This window comes from Peromyscus eremicus, chromosome 3 (genome assembly GCF_949786415.1).
Source record: "Peromyscus eremicus chromosome 3, PerEre_H2_v1, whole genome shotgun sequence".
NCBI lineage: Eukaryota > Metazoa > Chordata > Mammalia > Rodentia > Cricetidae > Peromyscus > Peromyscus eremicus.
In genome coordinates, this window is record NC_081418.1 from 12,983,524 (window position 1) to 13,000,849 (window position 17,326).

General features: G+C 40.9%; 1 protein-coding gene across 1 annotated transcript in view; it reads left to right on the top strand.

The window, feature by feature from the left end:
- Adam22 (ADAM metallopeptidase domain 22) overlaps window positions 1-17,326 on the top strand; it is a 222,125-nt gene that overhangs the window by 150,340 nt on the left and 54,459 nt on the right. The window contains exons 7-14 of the mRNA XM_059256452.1: window positions 2,258-2,321; window positions 4,015-4,084; window positions 8,493-8,563; window positions 11,623-11,697; window positions 12,978-13,049; window positions 13,791-13,957; window positions 15,277-15,361; window positions 16,455-16,545. Coding sequence (XP_059112435.1) covers window positions 2,258-2,321; window positions 4,015-4,084; window positions 8,493-8,563; window positions 11,623-11,697; window positions 12,978-13,049; window positions 13,791-13,957; window positions 15,277-15,361; window positions 16,455-16,545 — 695 coding nt within the window. The remainder of the gene's footprint in view (window positions 1-2,257; window positions 2,322-4,014; window positions 4,085-8,492; window positions 8,564-11,622; window positions 11,698-12,977; window positions 13,050-13,790; window positions 13,958-15,276; window positions 15,362-16,454; window positions 16,546-17,326) is intronic.

Here is a 17,326-nt window from a genome sequence, read left to right on the forward strand (position 1 = left end):
GCAGATAGTCATCTCCAGCATAAGAGGTCCCAAGCCACTCTTGATTTGTGCCCTCCTTCCTGTCTTCTGCCTGCTGGGGCTGCGTACTGTGTTTTTTCTGCAATTGTTATTTTGTTTAATGTCAATGCTGGCTTTACACTGCTCAGGTCAAACCTTGGTGTCTTTGTTGATACTTTTTTTTTCCGGCAAAGTCCATATCAAACTTCTCAACAAATCTTTTTGTTTCTCCTTTCAAAATATGTCTAGGCTGGGCATGTGGCTCAGTGTTATAACATGTGCTTAGCCTGTGAGGCCCTGGGTTCAATCCTCAACAGCAAAAAGAAACACATACGTGCAAATGCATATGCATACACAGACACACAGACACAGACAGATAGACACATACACACACCCTCCAGAATTTGGCCAGTTCTCACCACTTCTGTTATTACCACTACCTTCTTTCTCTCCCGTTATTATAGTGATCCTGTTCTACTAATCCCTGCTCTTAGTCTTGCTATTCTATAGAGTAGTGTACCACGGTAGCAGTGATATTTTAGAAGAAGAGAACCAAGGGGAGAAACAAGCATAATGGCTCAGGCCTGCAATTTTAGGTCTTGGGAGGCAGAGGCAGAAAGATTGCTGTTAATTCAGAGCCAGCCTCAGGTTGATTGGCATTGTCTCAATAAACAAACAATAAACAAAAGAGAGAAAAGGCGTTTCCTCTCTTTAGAAGCCTGTGTGACAATCTTCTCATTAGAGGAACAGCCAGGGCCCTCAAAAGAGACTATCTACTTTGTCCCCAGCAGGCCTCAGGAGAGACTATCTACTGTGTCCCCAGCAGGCCTCAGGAGAGACTACCTACTGTGTCCCCAGCAGGCCTCTGACTGAGTGTTTCTGTTACTGTCCCCTGCTCATTCCACTATCACTGTGTTGTCCTCTCACTGTTCCCGAATAATGCCATGAGAGCATCTGAAATGCCCTTTGTACAGTGTAGGTGGACCATCTTCTTTGTGAAGCCTTGACCCGAACTCCTAGGAGAAACCTCCTCTTCTCGTATAGCTTTCCCACACCCAGTCTTCTAGTGCTAATTATTAACTTGAACCTGCTTGATTCCCACCATAAAATCCATGTCCACCTAACTTACATTGCCTTCCTTATTATGTGTTTATGTTTTTATTCTCCCTAAAATGTAATTCGACACAGGGACAGAAAATTGGTGCGTTTTCCTTACTACCCACCTCCTGCATGTGCAGCTGTGCATTGTTGGGACTCTGTCAGTTCCTGCTGAATGAATGAACGGAGGTGGCCTCAGATTGCAGATGGTCAGTTCATGTACCCAGAATGCATAGCTTCTTGTCTTCCTTCTATGGGATATGGAATTGAGGAAGGTCACTTCAGTGTCCCTCCTGCACAGTGGACATGGTCATGGCTTCTCCCTCATAGGGTTGTGGAAAGATTTAGTTCAGGGCAGGTTGTTCAAATGCATTCACCTTATTACCAAAGCACCTTCCAATGTGTGGTTGGGGGCTGTTCTCAGGGTGATCTCGGGCAGCCTGTGTCATCAGTATCACCGAGGTGTTTTGTTATTGTGGGCTTTGTTGTTTTTCCCAGTACTGGACGACTGTGTATGTTAGGCAAATGCTCCACCACCAAGCTGTACCCTTACCTGCTGTTCTTTTTAACATTTGATGTTTGGACAGGCTCTCATGAATTTTCCCAGGTCAGCCTTGACCGTGTCATCTTCTTGCTGCCACCTACTTGGGATTGCAAGCTTGTCTCGCCTCTTCCAGCTTCCAAGACTTGTTTAATTTTGAGGCAGAACTAACAGAGCACCCTAGGATTAAAAGAGTATGCAGCCTCTCTGGCCTGGGACTTGTTTCAAATATGGCCTCCAGAGTCCCGGCCTGGAAATCTGAGAACGGTTCTTCGAGGTTTATATTTTCACAGATATTCTAGGGTGGCCTTTATATTGTAAGTCTCAGAATTCCATGTTGGAAGAATAATGGAAAACAGAGAATTCAGTCTTGAGCTTGGAGTTCAAGATAGGAGGATCTGCCTTTAGCTAGTTCAGGGAAAGGGCACTTTGCCTCATAGAAGTGTGTGTGTGTGTGTGCATGCATGCTCTGCCTGTGTGATGTGCCACGTGTCTGCTGAGGATGGGGAGGTCCGGGAAATAGACAGTGAAAGTAACCAGTCCTGTGCTGCTGACCCTAAGATGATCTTGGTCTGGATGAGACTTGACAGCTGTGTCTAATTCTTTTCTTGTGCTTGGCAGTGGGATGTTCTATGATGGGAACCACACATATCTCATTGAGCCAGAAGAAAATGAGACCTCCCAAGTAAGTGCTCTGCTTGCTGTGCGAATATCAGCATTGGTGCTGAGACCTTTGTTCTTCTTTCCTGCCCTTCCCACCACCCTTTGTATGTTTTTATATTGTCAGAGCCAGGACTACACACACACACACACACACACACACACACACACACACACACACACACACGTCAAGCACAGTTTTTAGTTTTTAATTTTTTTTTGCCTTTCCTCTCTTATGTTGGGACTACTTTCCCTGAAGTGTGTCCACCACTTCTCTCTGTCACGTGAGGTGCCTTAGTTTAGACAACCACACCAAATATCATGACTGTGCAGCTTATACAACGAAGTGTTTTCTCACAGTTTAATGTCACATGCTGTGACATTAAAATTGAGGTGGCGGGCGGTAGGGTTGGTGTCCTGTGAGGGCTCTTGCCTTGGGTGGCCGGTGGTTGCCTTCCTGCTGCATTTTTACTTGGCAGAGAGAGATTTCTGATCATCTCTTCCTCTCCATATGAGGACATCAGCCATACTGGATCAGGGCGCCATTCTTTCAGCCTCATTTAACCTGCATTATTTCTGCATAGGCCCTCTCCCCAGACACAGTGACATGACCTAACAGCCACCACCATCAGTATGTTGCTATGAATCTGGGATGTGATACAGACATTCAATCCACAACAGATAAAATTCACAGACGCGCGATTTTCACCTGTCTCCTTTCTTTTCGATTCCATACTTTTCTACTCTGCATGTTGTTTTCAAGGCTCACGCTAGGGAAGTTACAGAAACCTAGGACTCCTTAGTTGTCTCCTCAGTGGTGTTGGAACATTAACTAATGTTGGAACAAATTAGGAAAGGATTGGGTTAACATTATAGACTACAATGTCCTTGTTGCTCTTTGGCTAAGACCAAATCTATGATAGACTACAGGGAAACAATATGGTTTTCAATCCTTGCTTTACATATACAAATGAACATCCTTGTTTCATTCAATGTTGGTCAAACATTTACAGAGGAGGTAATTTCCGGGAATGCACATTGTTTTTTCACCTGTTAAACAACTCTGTTTGGGAAACTGTCTGCCTGTGTGTTCCCTGAGTACCTAGCAAGGCTGCTTTATCACTTCACAGGACACTGACTTTTTAGAGGTTGTATTTAACTTCCATGCTATGACATACTAGTTCTCTGTACCTAGATGAAGCCAGATGAAATCATTTGAATGTTTAATAATTTTGCTTAGAAGAAAAAGTGTTGCATTATTTCTTGCTTTCTAGAACTATCTATGTCAAGATTCTGGGCGTCCCTTGTACCTGTCATCTTGCTTGCAGTCACCAGGAAAATTGGTAGCTTCGGTCACTGCCTACCAAAGCTATCGGGCTCTTAAAGTAGGGGCGGTGATCTGTGAAGGAGCAGTCATTAACCCATTTTCCCCAATGTCTTGCATTCCCTTGGGGAAATAGGTCCATTTGTTTATTTTCCATTACTGCAGCTTTGGCTTCTCGGCCTGCGAGGCTTTTTCGTTGCAGTGGGTGGCGGTAGTGCTGGGAGAAGGCAGTGGAGAGTGGGCTGTGCAGTGGCTCATGGCCCCTCGAGGCCTGGAGAACTTGTAGTGGAGCTGCTGCTCCCTCAGGGCCCTAGCTTCTCCAGCTGTGACTGCCTGCAGCCTTTCAGGATGCTGCTTCACCTGTGCTTAATCTCCGCCCTCTCTGTTATTGCAGGAGGAGTCTCATTTTCACTCGGTTTACAAGTCCAGACTGTTTGAATTCCCCTTGGATGACCTTCCAACTGGTATGATATTTGTGTTGGGAATTTCTTTTAAATGACAACCCAGTAATTCGGTTACTACTTTAGAACCAATATATATGTTAAATAATAATTGACAGTTGCTCATGACATTTTGGAGCGACTGTCAAGTTACACCAAAGGAAATAATGAAATGCAAACTGACTTCTTGTTTATAGTTGAGGAATTCAGAAAAATATGGCTTAAGCACATAGAAAGAACTCTCAAGAAATTAAGACTCAATGTTAGGGATGAGAAATAATTTTAGAGTAAAAATGGTAAGCGATGTGAAAATCCATCCTTGTGAAATGATGGTTTGTGAACACAGATGTTTATAGCTTAATAGCTGTAAATGTTGACTGAGAGGTACATCCACATGTCACGTGACAAGCTGAGCTGACCTCAGTGCCAGGACCCCATGTTTGGGGAATACTGATTATGCAGTGGACGTTTGTCTTTAGCTCCTTTTAGTTAACTTCGCTTTTTCAGTAGCTTTGTATGTTAATAAAACTCCTTTTTTTTGAAGATGAGGAAGCAGAGGTTCAGCTAGTTTGTCTTTCCCAAGGTCCCCAGCTACGAAAGGACAAGAATGATGATACTTTGAGAGCCTCTCGGGAAGACATGAAAACATTGCCGTCCTAAAGCAAACCCCAAAGCACTGTTAGAGAAGCAGTTTAATAGCTGATATCGCCTTGTTAGAGAGTGAAGCGGATGTTCAATTCTAACGCCCTTCCTCCCTAGATTGAGTTGTAACCCATCAGCCTCTGTAGTTCCCCTGAAGAGAAACTAACTCTTTCTACTTTGGTGAAGGGATGGAAGATCCCATTTGATGGAATCCACTGTTGTGGAGGCCTGTGAGGTTGCTCAGTGGCTAACGGCACTTACCACACAAGCCTAGTGACCCACTCCTGCCCCCAGAACCCACATGAAAACTGGAGAGAACAGACTCCACAGTTTTCCTCTGCCCTCCACGTGAGGATGCACGCCCCCAGCATTGCACACATACAAAATAATAAAATTTGAAGAAGAGCCCACTACTTAGGAAAGTCTGCCAGTAAACACACAGATGCTCTTCCTCTGCAGCGACGCATACCTTTCATCAACTTTATGAAACTTTTTATAATGCCAGTTATGGGAACAAAATTAATCATGAATGGCTGTGTGAGAATAAGACTACAGTATAATAGGTCTTACTGGAAGCAATCAGCATTGATTAATATTTAAAGTAATAAAGATTCCCCACCAAAGACTTCAGTATAAGAATGGTACAATGTAAACTTACAATTGTTTTTTAGCGTTGTTCGGGGTTTTTTTTCAGCAATAATTATGGAAGTGACTTGGCATACTTTCTTTTTTTCTGATAGGATCCAACTTTGTAGCCCACCCTGGCCTCAGGCTTGCAGTGACCATCCTGTCTAGCCTCCTGAGTGATGGGGGTTGCAGTTGTGACTCTATGCTTGGCTTGTTTCTAGTTTTTTAATCAGAGGTTGCCACTGTCAAGTTTAAAAGTGGTATTGTCTTTCAAGATGACTTATAATTTACTGTGACAAACTAGAAGAAAACGAGATAGTTAGAAGTAAGTTTCTTTATTTTAGGTTGAATAAAATTGAACAGGGTTATAGGTCACCACTACCACCTCCATCTCGCTTGGTGCTACCTATTTCCTAGAGATAGGAATAATATAATCAGCATTTGCCAACTTGTTTGGTTATAGAACCTTTTATTTTTGTGTGATATGTCTCTCGGGACCAATGTTCCTTAGAAGAAACACATTTTGGCGGGGAAAAAAATCTTGTTTTTGTTTGACCAGTTGACACTGTAGAAACTGATACACACAAAACACAAGCCCTGTGTGTGACTCATTGGGCTCCCATGTGACCCCAAAATACAATGTTTTTATTCCTGAGACACTTCCGTGTGCAGTTCCACTCCTTGCCTTCTGCTTCTATAATAGTTTCTGCCTGTTTTTCCTATTGACTAGTCTTTTTTGTAGGACTTTAAACCTATGGAACCATGGAGTTTATGTAGTTTCTTCTGCTTAGCATGTGCCTATGAAGTTTATGTTGTGAAAAGTAGCAATCATTTATTGATTCCATTATTGAGTGTATTCTGTGGTATGAATACACTACACTTCTTAGGAATTATGCTGACGGACATTCTGGGTTTTCCAGTTTCAGGCTGTTATCAATAAGCAGTCATAAATATTCTTGTATGTCTTTTCTTTTTCTTTCCGTCCCCTTTTCCTCCCTCTGTTCATTTCTTTTTGTGGAGGTGTGCTTTTATTTCTTCTAGTAAACACCTAAGGATGACCTGGGAAGGTGCATGCTTAGCTTGGGATCAGTGTCAAAAAACTTCAGCTTGTCACCAAGAGAACTGGCAGGCTGGTAGCCACCCATTGCTGGCCTCATCCCAGGGCTTTCAATTCTCCGTTCTGAGACATGTCGGCATGTCCCCAGGTGGTGCCAATATTATCGATCCAAAGATTCTACTTTGGAAAACATTGTTTAATGAGAAGTTGTTGAATGGCTTCTTCGGAATCCTTATGTCATTCTGCTCTCACATAAACACCGTATGGCGGTAGTAATTACCCCAAAGCTTGAGCACGGGAGACAGGGAATCTGTGGTGTTGGTGGATGTTAGCCTCTCCAGTGTGCACGGTGCTGTGGCACTGTGCTTTTGTCTGGTAGTCTTTTGACTGATGATATGTAGTGCATGCTTACTAGTCACCAGTCGGATTTTTCTCTTGTAGTTGTTGCATTGTAGAAGGATTTACGTATTCTGCATTTGATCTTAGCCAAAAGCTTTTAAAAAATAAAAAAAGATCACATACCCCAGATAGAAGGCCTTTGTCAGATAGATTAACACTGAATTGTTTGGATTGCCATTAAGTATTAAAATGGTTTCTTTTAATTGATCAACTAAAAAGGGTTTCCTCCTTGGCCTCTGCTCATTCAGCCACCTATGTCTACTGTTTTGCTCACTGTGGCTTTACAGTGTGTTTTGAAATCAGGTAGCACATATTGTTCAGTTTTACCCCTTTTCAAATTAATTAGCTCTTCTAGGTCCTTTGCATTTTCATACCAGTTTAGAATCAACTTGTCAGTTTCTGAAATTCCTCTTAGATTCTTATTAGATCATATTGAATGTGTAGATTAACTGTGGGAAAACAGACAGCTCAGTAGTGAGACTTCCAATCCAGGGGATAGCATGGCATGTTTCCTCACACATTTAGGGTTTGTTATTGTTTGCTTTGCACGAGGCCCTGGCTTAATCCCTTGTACAACAAAACAAAATGAGTTCTCAACCTCTTCCAGATACACTGAATCACAGAAGATGAAAATAAACATTTAAGACATTTACAGTTTCTGTTTGTGTTTGCCATTTTTAGTACAGAGGCTGCTGTGGATAAACATTATTACTTTAGTTTCTGAGAGCCAAGGGCCTGAATGTGGCTTAGCTGAGTGCTCCTGGATGATTGGCAGAAGTGCTGTGTCTTTGGTGAACTGATCCTTTCATCACTATGTACTAGGACTCCTTCTTACTGAGATATTTATTGTCCTAATGTTACCTATCTGGTATTAATGTTTCTAAGGTGTTCTTTATTAATCCTTTGAGAATTTCATACATGCATATAATGTATTTTAATCACATCCCCCTAACTTCTCCCAGATCCATCCCCCTACCTTTCTACTCCTTCCCAACTATTTTTTTTAGTAATAACCCAACAAGTTCAATTTGTACTGCTCATATACTCATGCGTGTGGGAGCAATCACTTTACAGCTAATATCCACTTATGAGTTAGTACATACCGTATTTGTCTTTCTGGATCTGGGTTACCTCACTCAGGATGATTTTTGCTAGTTCCATCCATTCACATCACGTTGTAGAAGGTTTTCCCTTACAACTCACCTAGAATCCAGAGATGAATTTATCTATATCCATGAATAGTTTATGCGTGATTCTGACCTGCAAGTTAAGAGGGACTCAAATTGTCCCATTGCCTTGTAATAGCAAACAAGACCTTAGATCAATTTTGTCTTGGGAAGAGAATGTGTATGAGCTGGTAACAGTTGAGTCCAATTTTGGTGTCCTGTATTAGTTTCCTAATAGGCCATGTTAAGAGTGTGTTGGATTTGCTCCCATTTCTCAATCATTCAGGTTGGCTACTTAGCAGGTTTTTAACAAAGAATGTGTTGGTATTCATAGGATGATTGTGAAAACATGACATGAAGTAGGACGGATGTGCTTGAGCTTTTGTGTATTGTATTTACCCATTAGATACTTATTTATGGTTAATGCAACATAATTACTTAATGGTTTATGTACTCACTAAGTAGAAAGAAAAATTAGTGAAATTTTGCCTTCTATTAAAGAAGTCTGGAAAATGCACTGTTTGTTTTTATTTCCTTGTAGAATTTCAACGAGTAAATATTACTCCGCCAAAAGTTATTTTGAAGCCAAGACTAAAGCGGAGTAAACGACAGGTATGTGTTTGCAGATGCAAGACATGGTATTTAGAACACTTGGCTACTGGTGATCCTTTGAGTCTCCACTCAGTGTCTGCGGGGGGTAAGGACCAGTGTGGCCATTTGTGGGGGCGGGGGAAGCAGCAGGTGACAGTGCAGGGAAGCAGCAGCAGGATGCATTATTTTACAGGGAGTGGCTAGAAGATGGAGGAGGATGGAGTCCTCATTACCATGGGTCATGAGGTCTCTGCTTAAGGCAAGGTTTCTTTCCTTGCTCAGATATGAACCACATCATGGGGTCTTCTTTGCTATTCCTGACAGGATGTGAAGCCACAAAATGCCTTTTTCTCACTTGAGCTGCCTTGGATTTAGTATATAAATGAGGACGTAGCTTTAGGACTGTTCAACCAGACATTGTGGTGATAGCAGCTGTCCTTAAGGTACCTAAGGCACCTTAAAGCACAGGGGCAGGTACTGTTCTGTCACGTGGCTCTCGCATCTGAAGACGACTTGCTTTGTGTCACGTAGTTGACAAATGGCCTGGAATAAAGATCTACTGTCAGAGTCAACCCATCACTATCATGGTGATGGTGGCTTGTGGGAGCATGTGTGTGCACGTGGCATAAGAAGCACCTGAGGAATTAAATAGATGGGGATGAAAGTGAATCTGTTGAAGGCTGTGTGAAGTACTTATTTTTTTTTATTTTTTATTTATTTTGGTTTTTCGAGACAGGGTTTCTCTGTGTAGCTTTGCGCCTTTCCTGGAACTCACTTGGTAGCCCAGGCTGGCCTCAAACTCACAGAGATCCACCTGGCTCTGCCTCCCGAGTGCTGGGATTAAAGGCTTGCGCCACCACCGCCCGGCGAAGTACTTATTTTATAGAGAGGACAGGGAAATACTCATTATGCATGTGCTTGCTCCTCATACACATGTCAGCATCTAGTTACCTCCCAGGACCAAACCTAGCAATGCTCACATGCCAAGCAAGTGTTCTACCACTGAGCTGTATGCACAGCCATTTTAGAAACAGAATCCGCTCAAGTTGTGTGATGTGGACTTGAGCTTGCCCTAGAGGCGGGTGTAGAACTTGTGCTCTTTCTGCTTCAGCCTCCCCGGGAACTGTTCCTAAGGCCCGTGCTGGGTGCTCTTTGTTTCCTTTTGTTCTTTGACAGGGTCTCATTCTGTAGCCCAGAGAGGCTTCCAATCCCCAGCACTCACCTTGCCCTCGTCTCCTTAGTCCTGGGATTACAGGCATAGACGTCCATGTCTGGTTAAAATAGAATGTAGTTTCAGACAGATTTTTATGTGAATTACAGTTGCTAATATTTGTTGAAAACTTAGCATATACATGTCCACTTTATAAGAATTTTTAACTGTTTAACTGAAGAATTGGACAGAATGTTAACACTTTTGCTCCTCATGATATCCTTATGAAGAAGTTACTGTTTTGATCTATATTTACTGATAAGGACAGGACGCACAAGGCTCAAATAGGAGCTGTGATTCTCATACAGAAAATCTGGTCCCAGAAGTGTCTCTAGCCACCCCTCAGAAGCCAGTGTGTTCTCCAAGTCACTACCATAAGCTTGAAGTACATTCCTTAGATACAGACACATGAATGTCTTGAGTTAAATTAAGGCAAAAATAATTCCTATAAAGATTTCATTTACAAAATGGTTTATTGTTATGAATTCTGAGTTGAGAGAGTAGGAGAAATCCTATTAACCTGTGTCTTGGAGTTCTTTTAGAAGCATCTCAACATCTTGTCATTGGCTAGGAAGGAGAACCTTTCACTTCTTTATGAACTCATGAAATTGAGTAAGTGTGATACTGTGTACAAATGCAAACCCAGGCATTGAGAAAAATGCTGGGACTCACTGGAAAGTCTTCTAGATTAACTAGGAAGCCACAGTGTGCAAGGAAGATCTTGTTGTCATAATAGGACCTTCTTGTTGTTGTGTTTTGTTTTTAAAGATTGTTGCCATTGGGTGCAATTTAGTTTTCCTGCTTAGTTTTTAGATAAAAAATGCAGTCCATTATTCTCTGTGAAACTAATGTTGTAAGAGTCTTTTTTAAAGGCTAGAGAATACATTTAGAAAGAGACAAAAAATCTATGGGGCTGTATATTTTTAGTTTGCTTAAAATGTAGCACTCAAACATACATGTATTGATTCTGGTTTGATTTGTCGGTGTGCCCTCATCACGGAAATAGTCTTGCGAGTGAACAAGGTTTACTGGGGGTGGGGGAGTTCTCTATTGAAGAGTGGCATAAAAGAAAAGTCAGTCTCATAGATCTTGCTAATGACTGTGATGGATGGGCAGAAGGGATGGCTGCCCTGGTGACTTTGCCTATAGTATTGACTGATTGTGGTTTTGAAAGTGAGAAGAACTTGTTGAGCAGAGAGATGTGTCAGTTAAAGACACTCCAGGACTACTTGGGAACTTTAGCGCTATGCTGACCACACCCCTGTAGCTTGTGGGGATCCTGTGAACCACACCAGAGGAAAGTCATGGCCGCTCCTAGATTTGGAGATGACCCAGAAAAGTCCCAGTCCCTAGCTGTGGGAAGTACTGTTGGCGTTGAACTAACACAGGAACAATGCTCTGCTTGTGTTACTTCCATGCCAGGGGTAGATAAAAGTATGTTGATAGAGACAAGCGTGAAGTACGTAAGCATATGAAGCATATATCGTATTTAATTGTATTTGTGTAAACATTCTGGGGGAAAAAACCTAGTAATTTGCTACAACCCCATGGAAGAAGGGAGTAGAGGCAAGAGGACAATTTCATCCTTGATTTTTATTCTTCATTGCTTTTTTTTTTCAAAACATACACATGTTTTATCTACTCAAAAACTAAGAAAATTGAGGAGAGTTTAAAAGTTAATGCTGAAGTAAAAAGGCAAATTTTTTTGATTTCTCCCAAGCTTTTAGTTTTTGCAGCTAACTTTAGATGTTTATTCTTTTTCCTTTTCTTTTCTTTTCTTTTCTTTTCTTTTCTCTTCTCTTCTCTTCTCTTCTCTTCTCTTCTCTTCTTTTCTTTTCTTTACTTTTCTTTTCTTTTCACTGTGTTACAGCTTCTTCGATTTCCCCGTAATGTAGAGGAGGAAACCAAATACATCGAATTGATGATTGTGAATGATCATATCATGGTAAGATTTGCCTCCCTCTCCTTCTGTCCTTCTTGCTCCTGGCTGTTATGTAAAAAGTATGTTTAGAAGAAACAAAAATCTCATCAAGTTGTGACTTGGAAAATCCATTTGTGTAAACACACACACACACACACACACACACACACACACACACACACTGCTTTTGGAAGTGCTCAGACACTTTTGTTAGGGTTTAATATAAAAGCACCCAAGGCAAACAAGCTCTGAGTATTGGCGACTGCCTACTGTGCTACCTACATAGAGCTCTACCGCTGTCAGCAAGCAGCCGCACAGTGAGGAGAGGAGCTTCAGAGAAGAGGGAGCCCAACCAAGGACAACTTGTAAATAGAAAGCGTGCTTAGGTGGAAATAACTAGCAATTGTTTATAAGGGTTCAAAAGCACTTCTTTTTTATCTTTATGTACTAGCTGTACATAATCATGAGCTTGTTATGTGTTGGCGTTTTCATGTGTCTGTAATGCATTTTGACCATATTCACCTCTCCACTGCCCCCCATTATCTTCTCCTGTTATTCCTCTCCCAGTCCCTTCTTTTCTCATGTAGCCCATTTCTACTATTTTCATGTCTGTTTTTTAACCAATGTATTTCACTAGGGCTGTTCCCAAGAGCATGGATGAGAGTTTGTTTCCAGGAGCATGGGCTCCTTATCTGCAGCTTCCCTCAGTACTTGTCATGTGAGGGTGCTACTTGAAAAAGATTGAAATTGGGTTATGTGAGAAACCCTTTTACAATACCACTGAGGCCAAGCAGACCAAACACGTGACCCACATTGACTCTGAGCTATCTCCTTGTGATTTGGACCTTAGGGTTTCTCTTACTCCAGAGCCATGTAGAACATGTAGAATCTCGCGTGTAGCCACATCTGCGTTGACTACCTTTGGTCCTGTCTCACTGCATGTCTTACAGTTCGTAACAGCTTTCAATTGAACAACCCCCAAAATAAACCTGTGCAGCGGACGGAGTGGGTGCTTTTTTAAATATGGGGAGGGCTAAACCCAGAACCTTATGTGCACCAAGCTTATATATTATATGCTATTTTCTGGTCCCTTGATGAGGAACTTACTGAACTTGGTCTCACACATGAGATAAAGTTATCTTTGCCTTCAGTCTCCAGCTTCCAGACTGCAGGGTAGATAATGCTCAACCCTGAGTTTTTTTGACTGAAAGCCTTGGGAATTTTTCTGATATTTTGTTTCCTATCCTAAGATGCTTCTTTCCTGGTGACTTTGAACACCCTTCCCTATTGTCTGTTGCTTTCAGTTTAAAAAGCATCGGCTCTCCGTTGTACATACAAATACCTATGCGAAGTCTGTGGTGAACATGGCGGATATGGTAAGTACCAACCCCGCACAGTGTTGCCCCTTATTGCTAGTAGGTGGGTAACCAGGTGCCTATATTCACGTTCCTCCTAGTTAAACTTAGCCAGGATGACCTCCGAGACCTGGGGGACCTTGCCAGGGACTCTATTGACTAATCTGTCTGGGAAGGTGGGCTGGCCAAAGATGTGCTTGCATTTTTCTTGTGTGTTTCATACCGTAAAAGACAGAGCTTGACCCCCACATAGGCTTTAGCAGAGATACTCATGGTGCACGTCTGGACATCAGTGCAGCGATGGTGTGGGAACTGAGTCTCTTCAGAAACACCCAGTACCATGGCCAGGCTCTGACTGGCCAAGCTCCCAAATAATTCTCTCTGCACTCTCCTCCACACCACACAGGCTGTGTAGCAGTCACTTCCTTAGAGAACCTTAACTGTTCTGCCTTTTTGTCAGAGAAACTCAGGTTTTCATAAATTATTTATCTAGGATGCCAAATGTGGACTTGGGGAAAGCCATACATTGAGCATGTTTGTCAAAAGAAAACCCTGTCTGTGTCTAAAATTTGCTTTGTTCATTGGGTTTTCCTAGGTAAATAGTTTGATTCTCTCTTCTTTAAAGGAAGTGCATTCAAGTTAGGAAAGTCATGATCTCCTTTAATTAAAACAAAGACATTTCCAGGAACAGAACTTTGGAGTGCTTCATAAACTGACCTTACCACGTGTGTAGCCGATGTGTTCATTTCGTTAATGCCCTAGATCTATAAAGACCAACTTAAGACTAGGATAGTACTGGTTGCCATGGAAACCTGGGCTGCTGACAACAAGTTTGCCATATCTGAGAACCCACTGATCACCCTGCGTGAGTTTATGAAATACAGGAGGGATTTTATCAAAGAGAAGAGTGACGCAGTTCATCTTTTCTCGTATGTAACTTTTAAAATACTTTTACTCTTTCTGGTTCCATGTTGAATGCTTTCTCTTACTTCTGACTGAAATGCATCCTTCTGTGATAACACAATTATTATGTGATATGGCTGGGCATTTGGAATGAGTTTTGAAGAATAGGTTGTTTGGAATTTTCATGAGGTTTAAGTGACTTAAGTTATTATTGCTTGTCTATTTCATTATTTTCCCAGTGCATAGTCAGAGCATTTACTGAGGAAATGTACTGTCACGTTCATACAGGGAATTCCCACAATTTATTATATTCTTTAAAATTGGCATGTTTTAAATGCCACTGCTCTCTCTATGGTTTGGGTTCTGAGGTAAGAGCTAAGGAAGTTTCTGGAGTTTCTTGTCTACTCTTCTTGTGTTTTTTCCTTTAGTAATACACATATTTGATATAACAGCAAAATATAGTCTGCAGAATTTTAGGACCTTATCTAAAATCAGAGCTATTGAGGACAGTTATGATTAGATGTGAAAGATGTTTTTGGGTGTTATTTTTAATTTTTATCTAATTTCAGATTTAGAGAAAAGATGTCAGAGTGCCATAAGGAAATTGCCTACACTTTACACAAATTCAAGACTTGCATTTTTTCTCATTTCCTGTACAAATGAGAATTGGAAACAGTTTGCATTTCCTACTAAATACTTGAGTCATTCCATGCATTCTCTTAGAAATAAAGACATTCTTTTAAATAACACAGTAAATCATTAAAAACAGAATACTTACCACCGTGCAACGTCCTTACATAGTTCACAGTCCGTGTTCAGTTCAGTGTTCAGTCTTCAACAGGTGTCCTAATGCCCTTCTGCAGCTACATTTCTCTTTCAGCATCCAGGACAGTGATGCACAGTGTGATTCCTGTTTGTCTCTTTAGTCTTCTTTAAGCTGAAAGATTTCCTCAGCCTTTGCCCATGTTGAACGTGATACTTTTGAAGAGCATCGACTATCTTATTGATGGCTCTTCGTTGTAGGAATGTCTGATATGTTATCATTAATTATATTTTGGGCTAAGTCTCTAAAACAGTGATTTTTTTTTGTATTCTCAGAGAGTATCATATCTGCAATTGCTTTTTCATAGATGTATTTCCATGTAAGATATATATTGATCCTGTGGGGAAGCAGCCCTCAGAAACCTTTTTCTTTGATCACGTGTGTAAATTACTTTCACATCCCTTCCTTACCTTGGGAATGTATTGTATGCATTGAGAAAATAAATGTGGTAAGTTAACTCTGAGAAGGTCTTGGCTGTGTGAACTGTGAGCAGTAAGCATTTTTCATTTCCTTTTCTAAAAGGGGAAGTCAATTTGAGAGTAGCCGGAGCGGCGCAGCTTATATTGGTGGGATTTGCTCGCTGCTGAGAGGAGGAGGCGTGAATGAAGTAGGTGTGAACATCTGTGCAATACAAAGTGGTATGATGGCTGAAAATGTTTTCCTAATACTTCAGAAGTAATTCTCAGTAGTCCACAGTCTTCAGCTGCTAGACTGCTTTACTAATCATCAATATAGTTCCTGTGTGTGCCCAGACAACAGAATAGGAAAGAATAAAATATGCTGCCTGATGATTGTGCTCATGTTCTGCATAGACTAATTTCCAGATTAAGCAGCTCATATAGAGAGAATCTGTACACTAACCTTCATTGAAAATAAGAATGGAGCCCGAGTGTTTACATTGTCGAATGAGGATTTTTCCAGATTTGAGTAGTCCCTGAAGCACTGGATTGCCACCCAGCAAACCTGTTGGATGTGTTCTTCTTTGATCAGTATTTGACAAATTTGGGGAGAATGAAAGAGTATAGAAGGGTTTCCTGGAGAAGGTTTACTCGTAACACACTAAACTTAATGGAAACAAAGTAAAGGAAAATGCTTCAGTCTTTGGAAGGCCACAGATTCCGTTGGCTATAGACCATCATTACGTTTGCTAAAGCTGCTTTCTATTCCACTCGAGAAAAAAAGTAGTTCCAGATAATTTGACACAGTTTTATTATGTGTCATTCAAAGACTAGCTTAGTAATGTACAGTTATTAAGTTTTTCAGGGATGTTATTAGGTGAAATTTGGATTCATAATTGTGTTTACTTAAATTTCCAAACTATGAAATGAGTGATTCTCTGGCTTGCGGTATTTCCTCTAAGACTTAATCATGTATGGATTTGTTTCCTACTACTTCATCCCAATTGCATGTTCAGTACTAGCTACAGGATGCTTAGACTCGACTAAGGAAAATATTTAGGGCATGGTAATGCATGCCTGTAATGCCAGCAACAAGGAGACTGAGGCAGGTGGATCACCATGAGTTAGAGGTAAGCCTAGGCAACATAGAGAGGCCCTGTCTCCAACTCCAACACATCACACACAAAAAAGGAAAGAAAATGCTTAGAAATGACTTGTTTTCAGTTGTTCCCTACCATTTTCTCTGACCTATCTTCTATGGAAAACAGTGTTCACTTACATTTATTTTGGTTTCGTTTTCAGTTTGGAAAAACCGATTTGATGGCGGTTACACTTGCTCAGTCGTTAGCCCACAATATTGGTATAATCTCAGACAAGAGAAAATTAGCAAGTGGTAAGTTTTGGTTCTGTGTGACTTAGTTGAATTTATTAATTATTATTATAGACAGCCTGTTAAATATTTTGTAGAATGAGATTCTTTTTAATTCAGTTGCTTGATCAGGATTGTGGGGAGTAGAGCAAGATATGCAAACTAGTGATAAAATGTTGCTTTCAAAAGTAATGAAGAGAATATGTACATCATATATGAAAAATTCCCCATGTTTAAAGAACAGTGAAACCGTGTGATGATATGGTCAGAGCTGGATTTAACCCAAAAAGGGACAAAGATAGCTCATTTTGGAAATGTGAAAGTTTCTTGTGGAGAATTCTAGGTTGTTTGGAGCTCAGACTGTATTGTATTATGGTTTACTTAAGACATCTCTGCATATGGCCTGAGACACAGAACTTCCTTGTTGAGACCAGACCTGATGAAGGGCCTAGGAAAATGTAGATCAACTAAAGTTTGCTAGCCTTAGCATCCATGAAAATTTTTTTCCAAAGTAGGTAAAGGTACTTCTCTGTGAATGGTCTAATACTGTGTATTTGTGGTAACAATTTCGTTTTAATTGTTTAATTATTTATTTAATTATTTTAGCAACAAATACCTGTAATAAGAATACCATTTATGGAGAGCTACTTTTTCCTGGATGATCAAATGCCCTATTACATGTATCTACCTTCTCATCTGAGTTTCAAAATGATCCTACAGGATGCTATTCTCAGTACTACTTTACAGATGAAGTGGCTAGGTCATAAAAGGATATTGTCTGCAGGGTTAAACATGTATTAAGTGA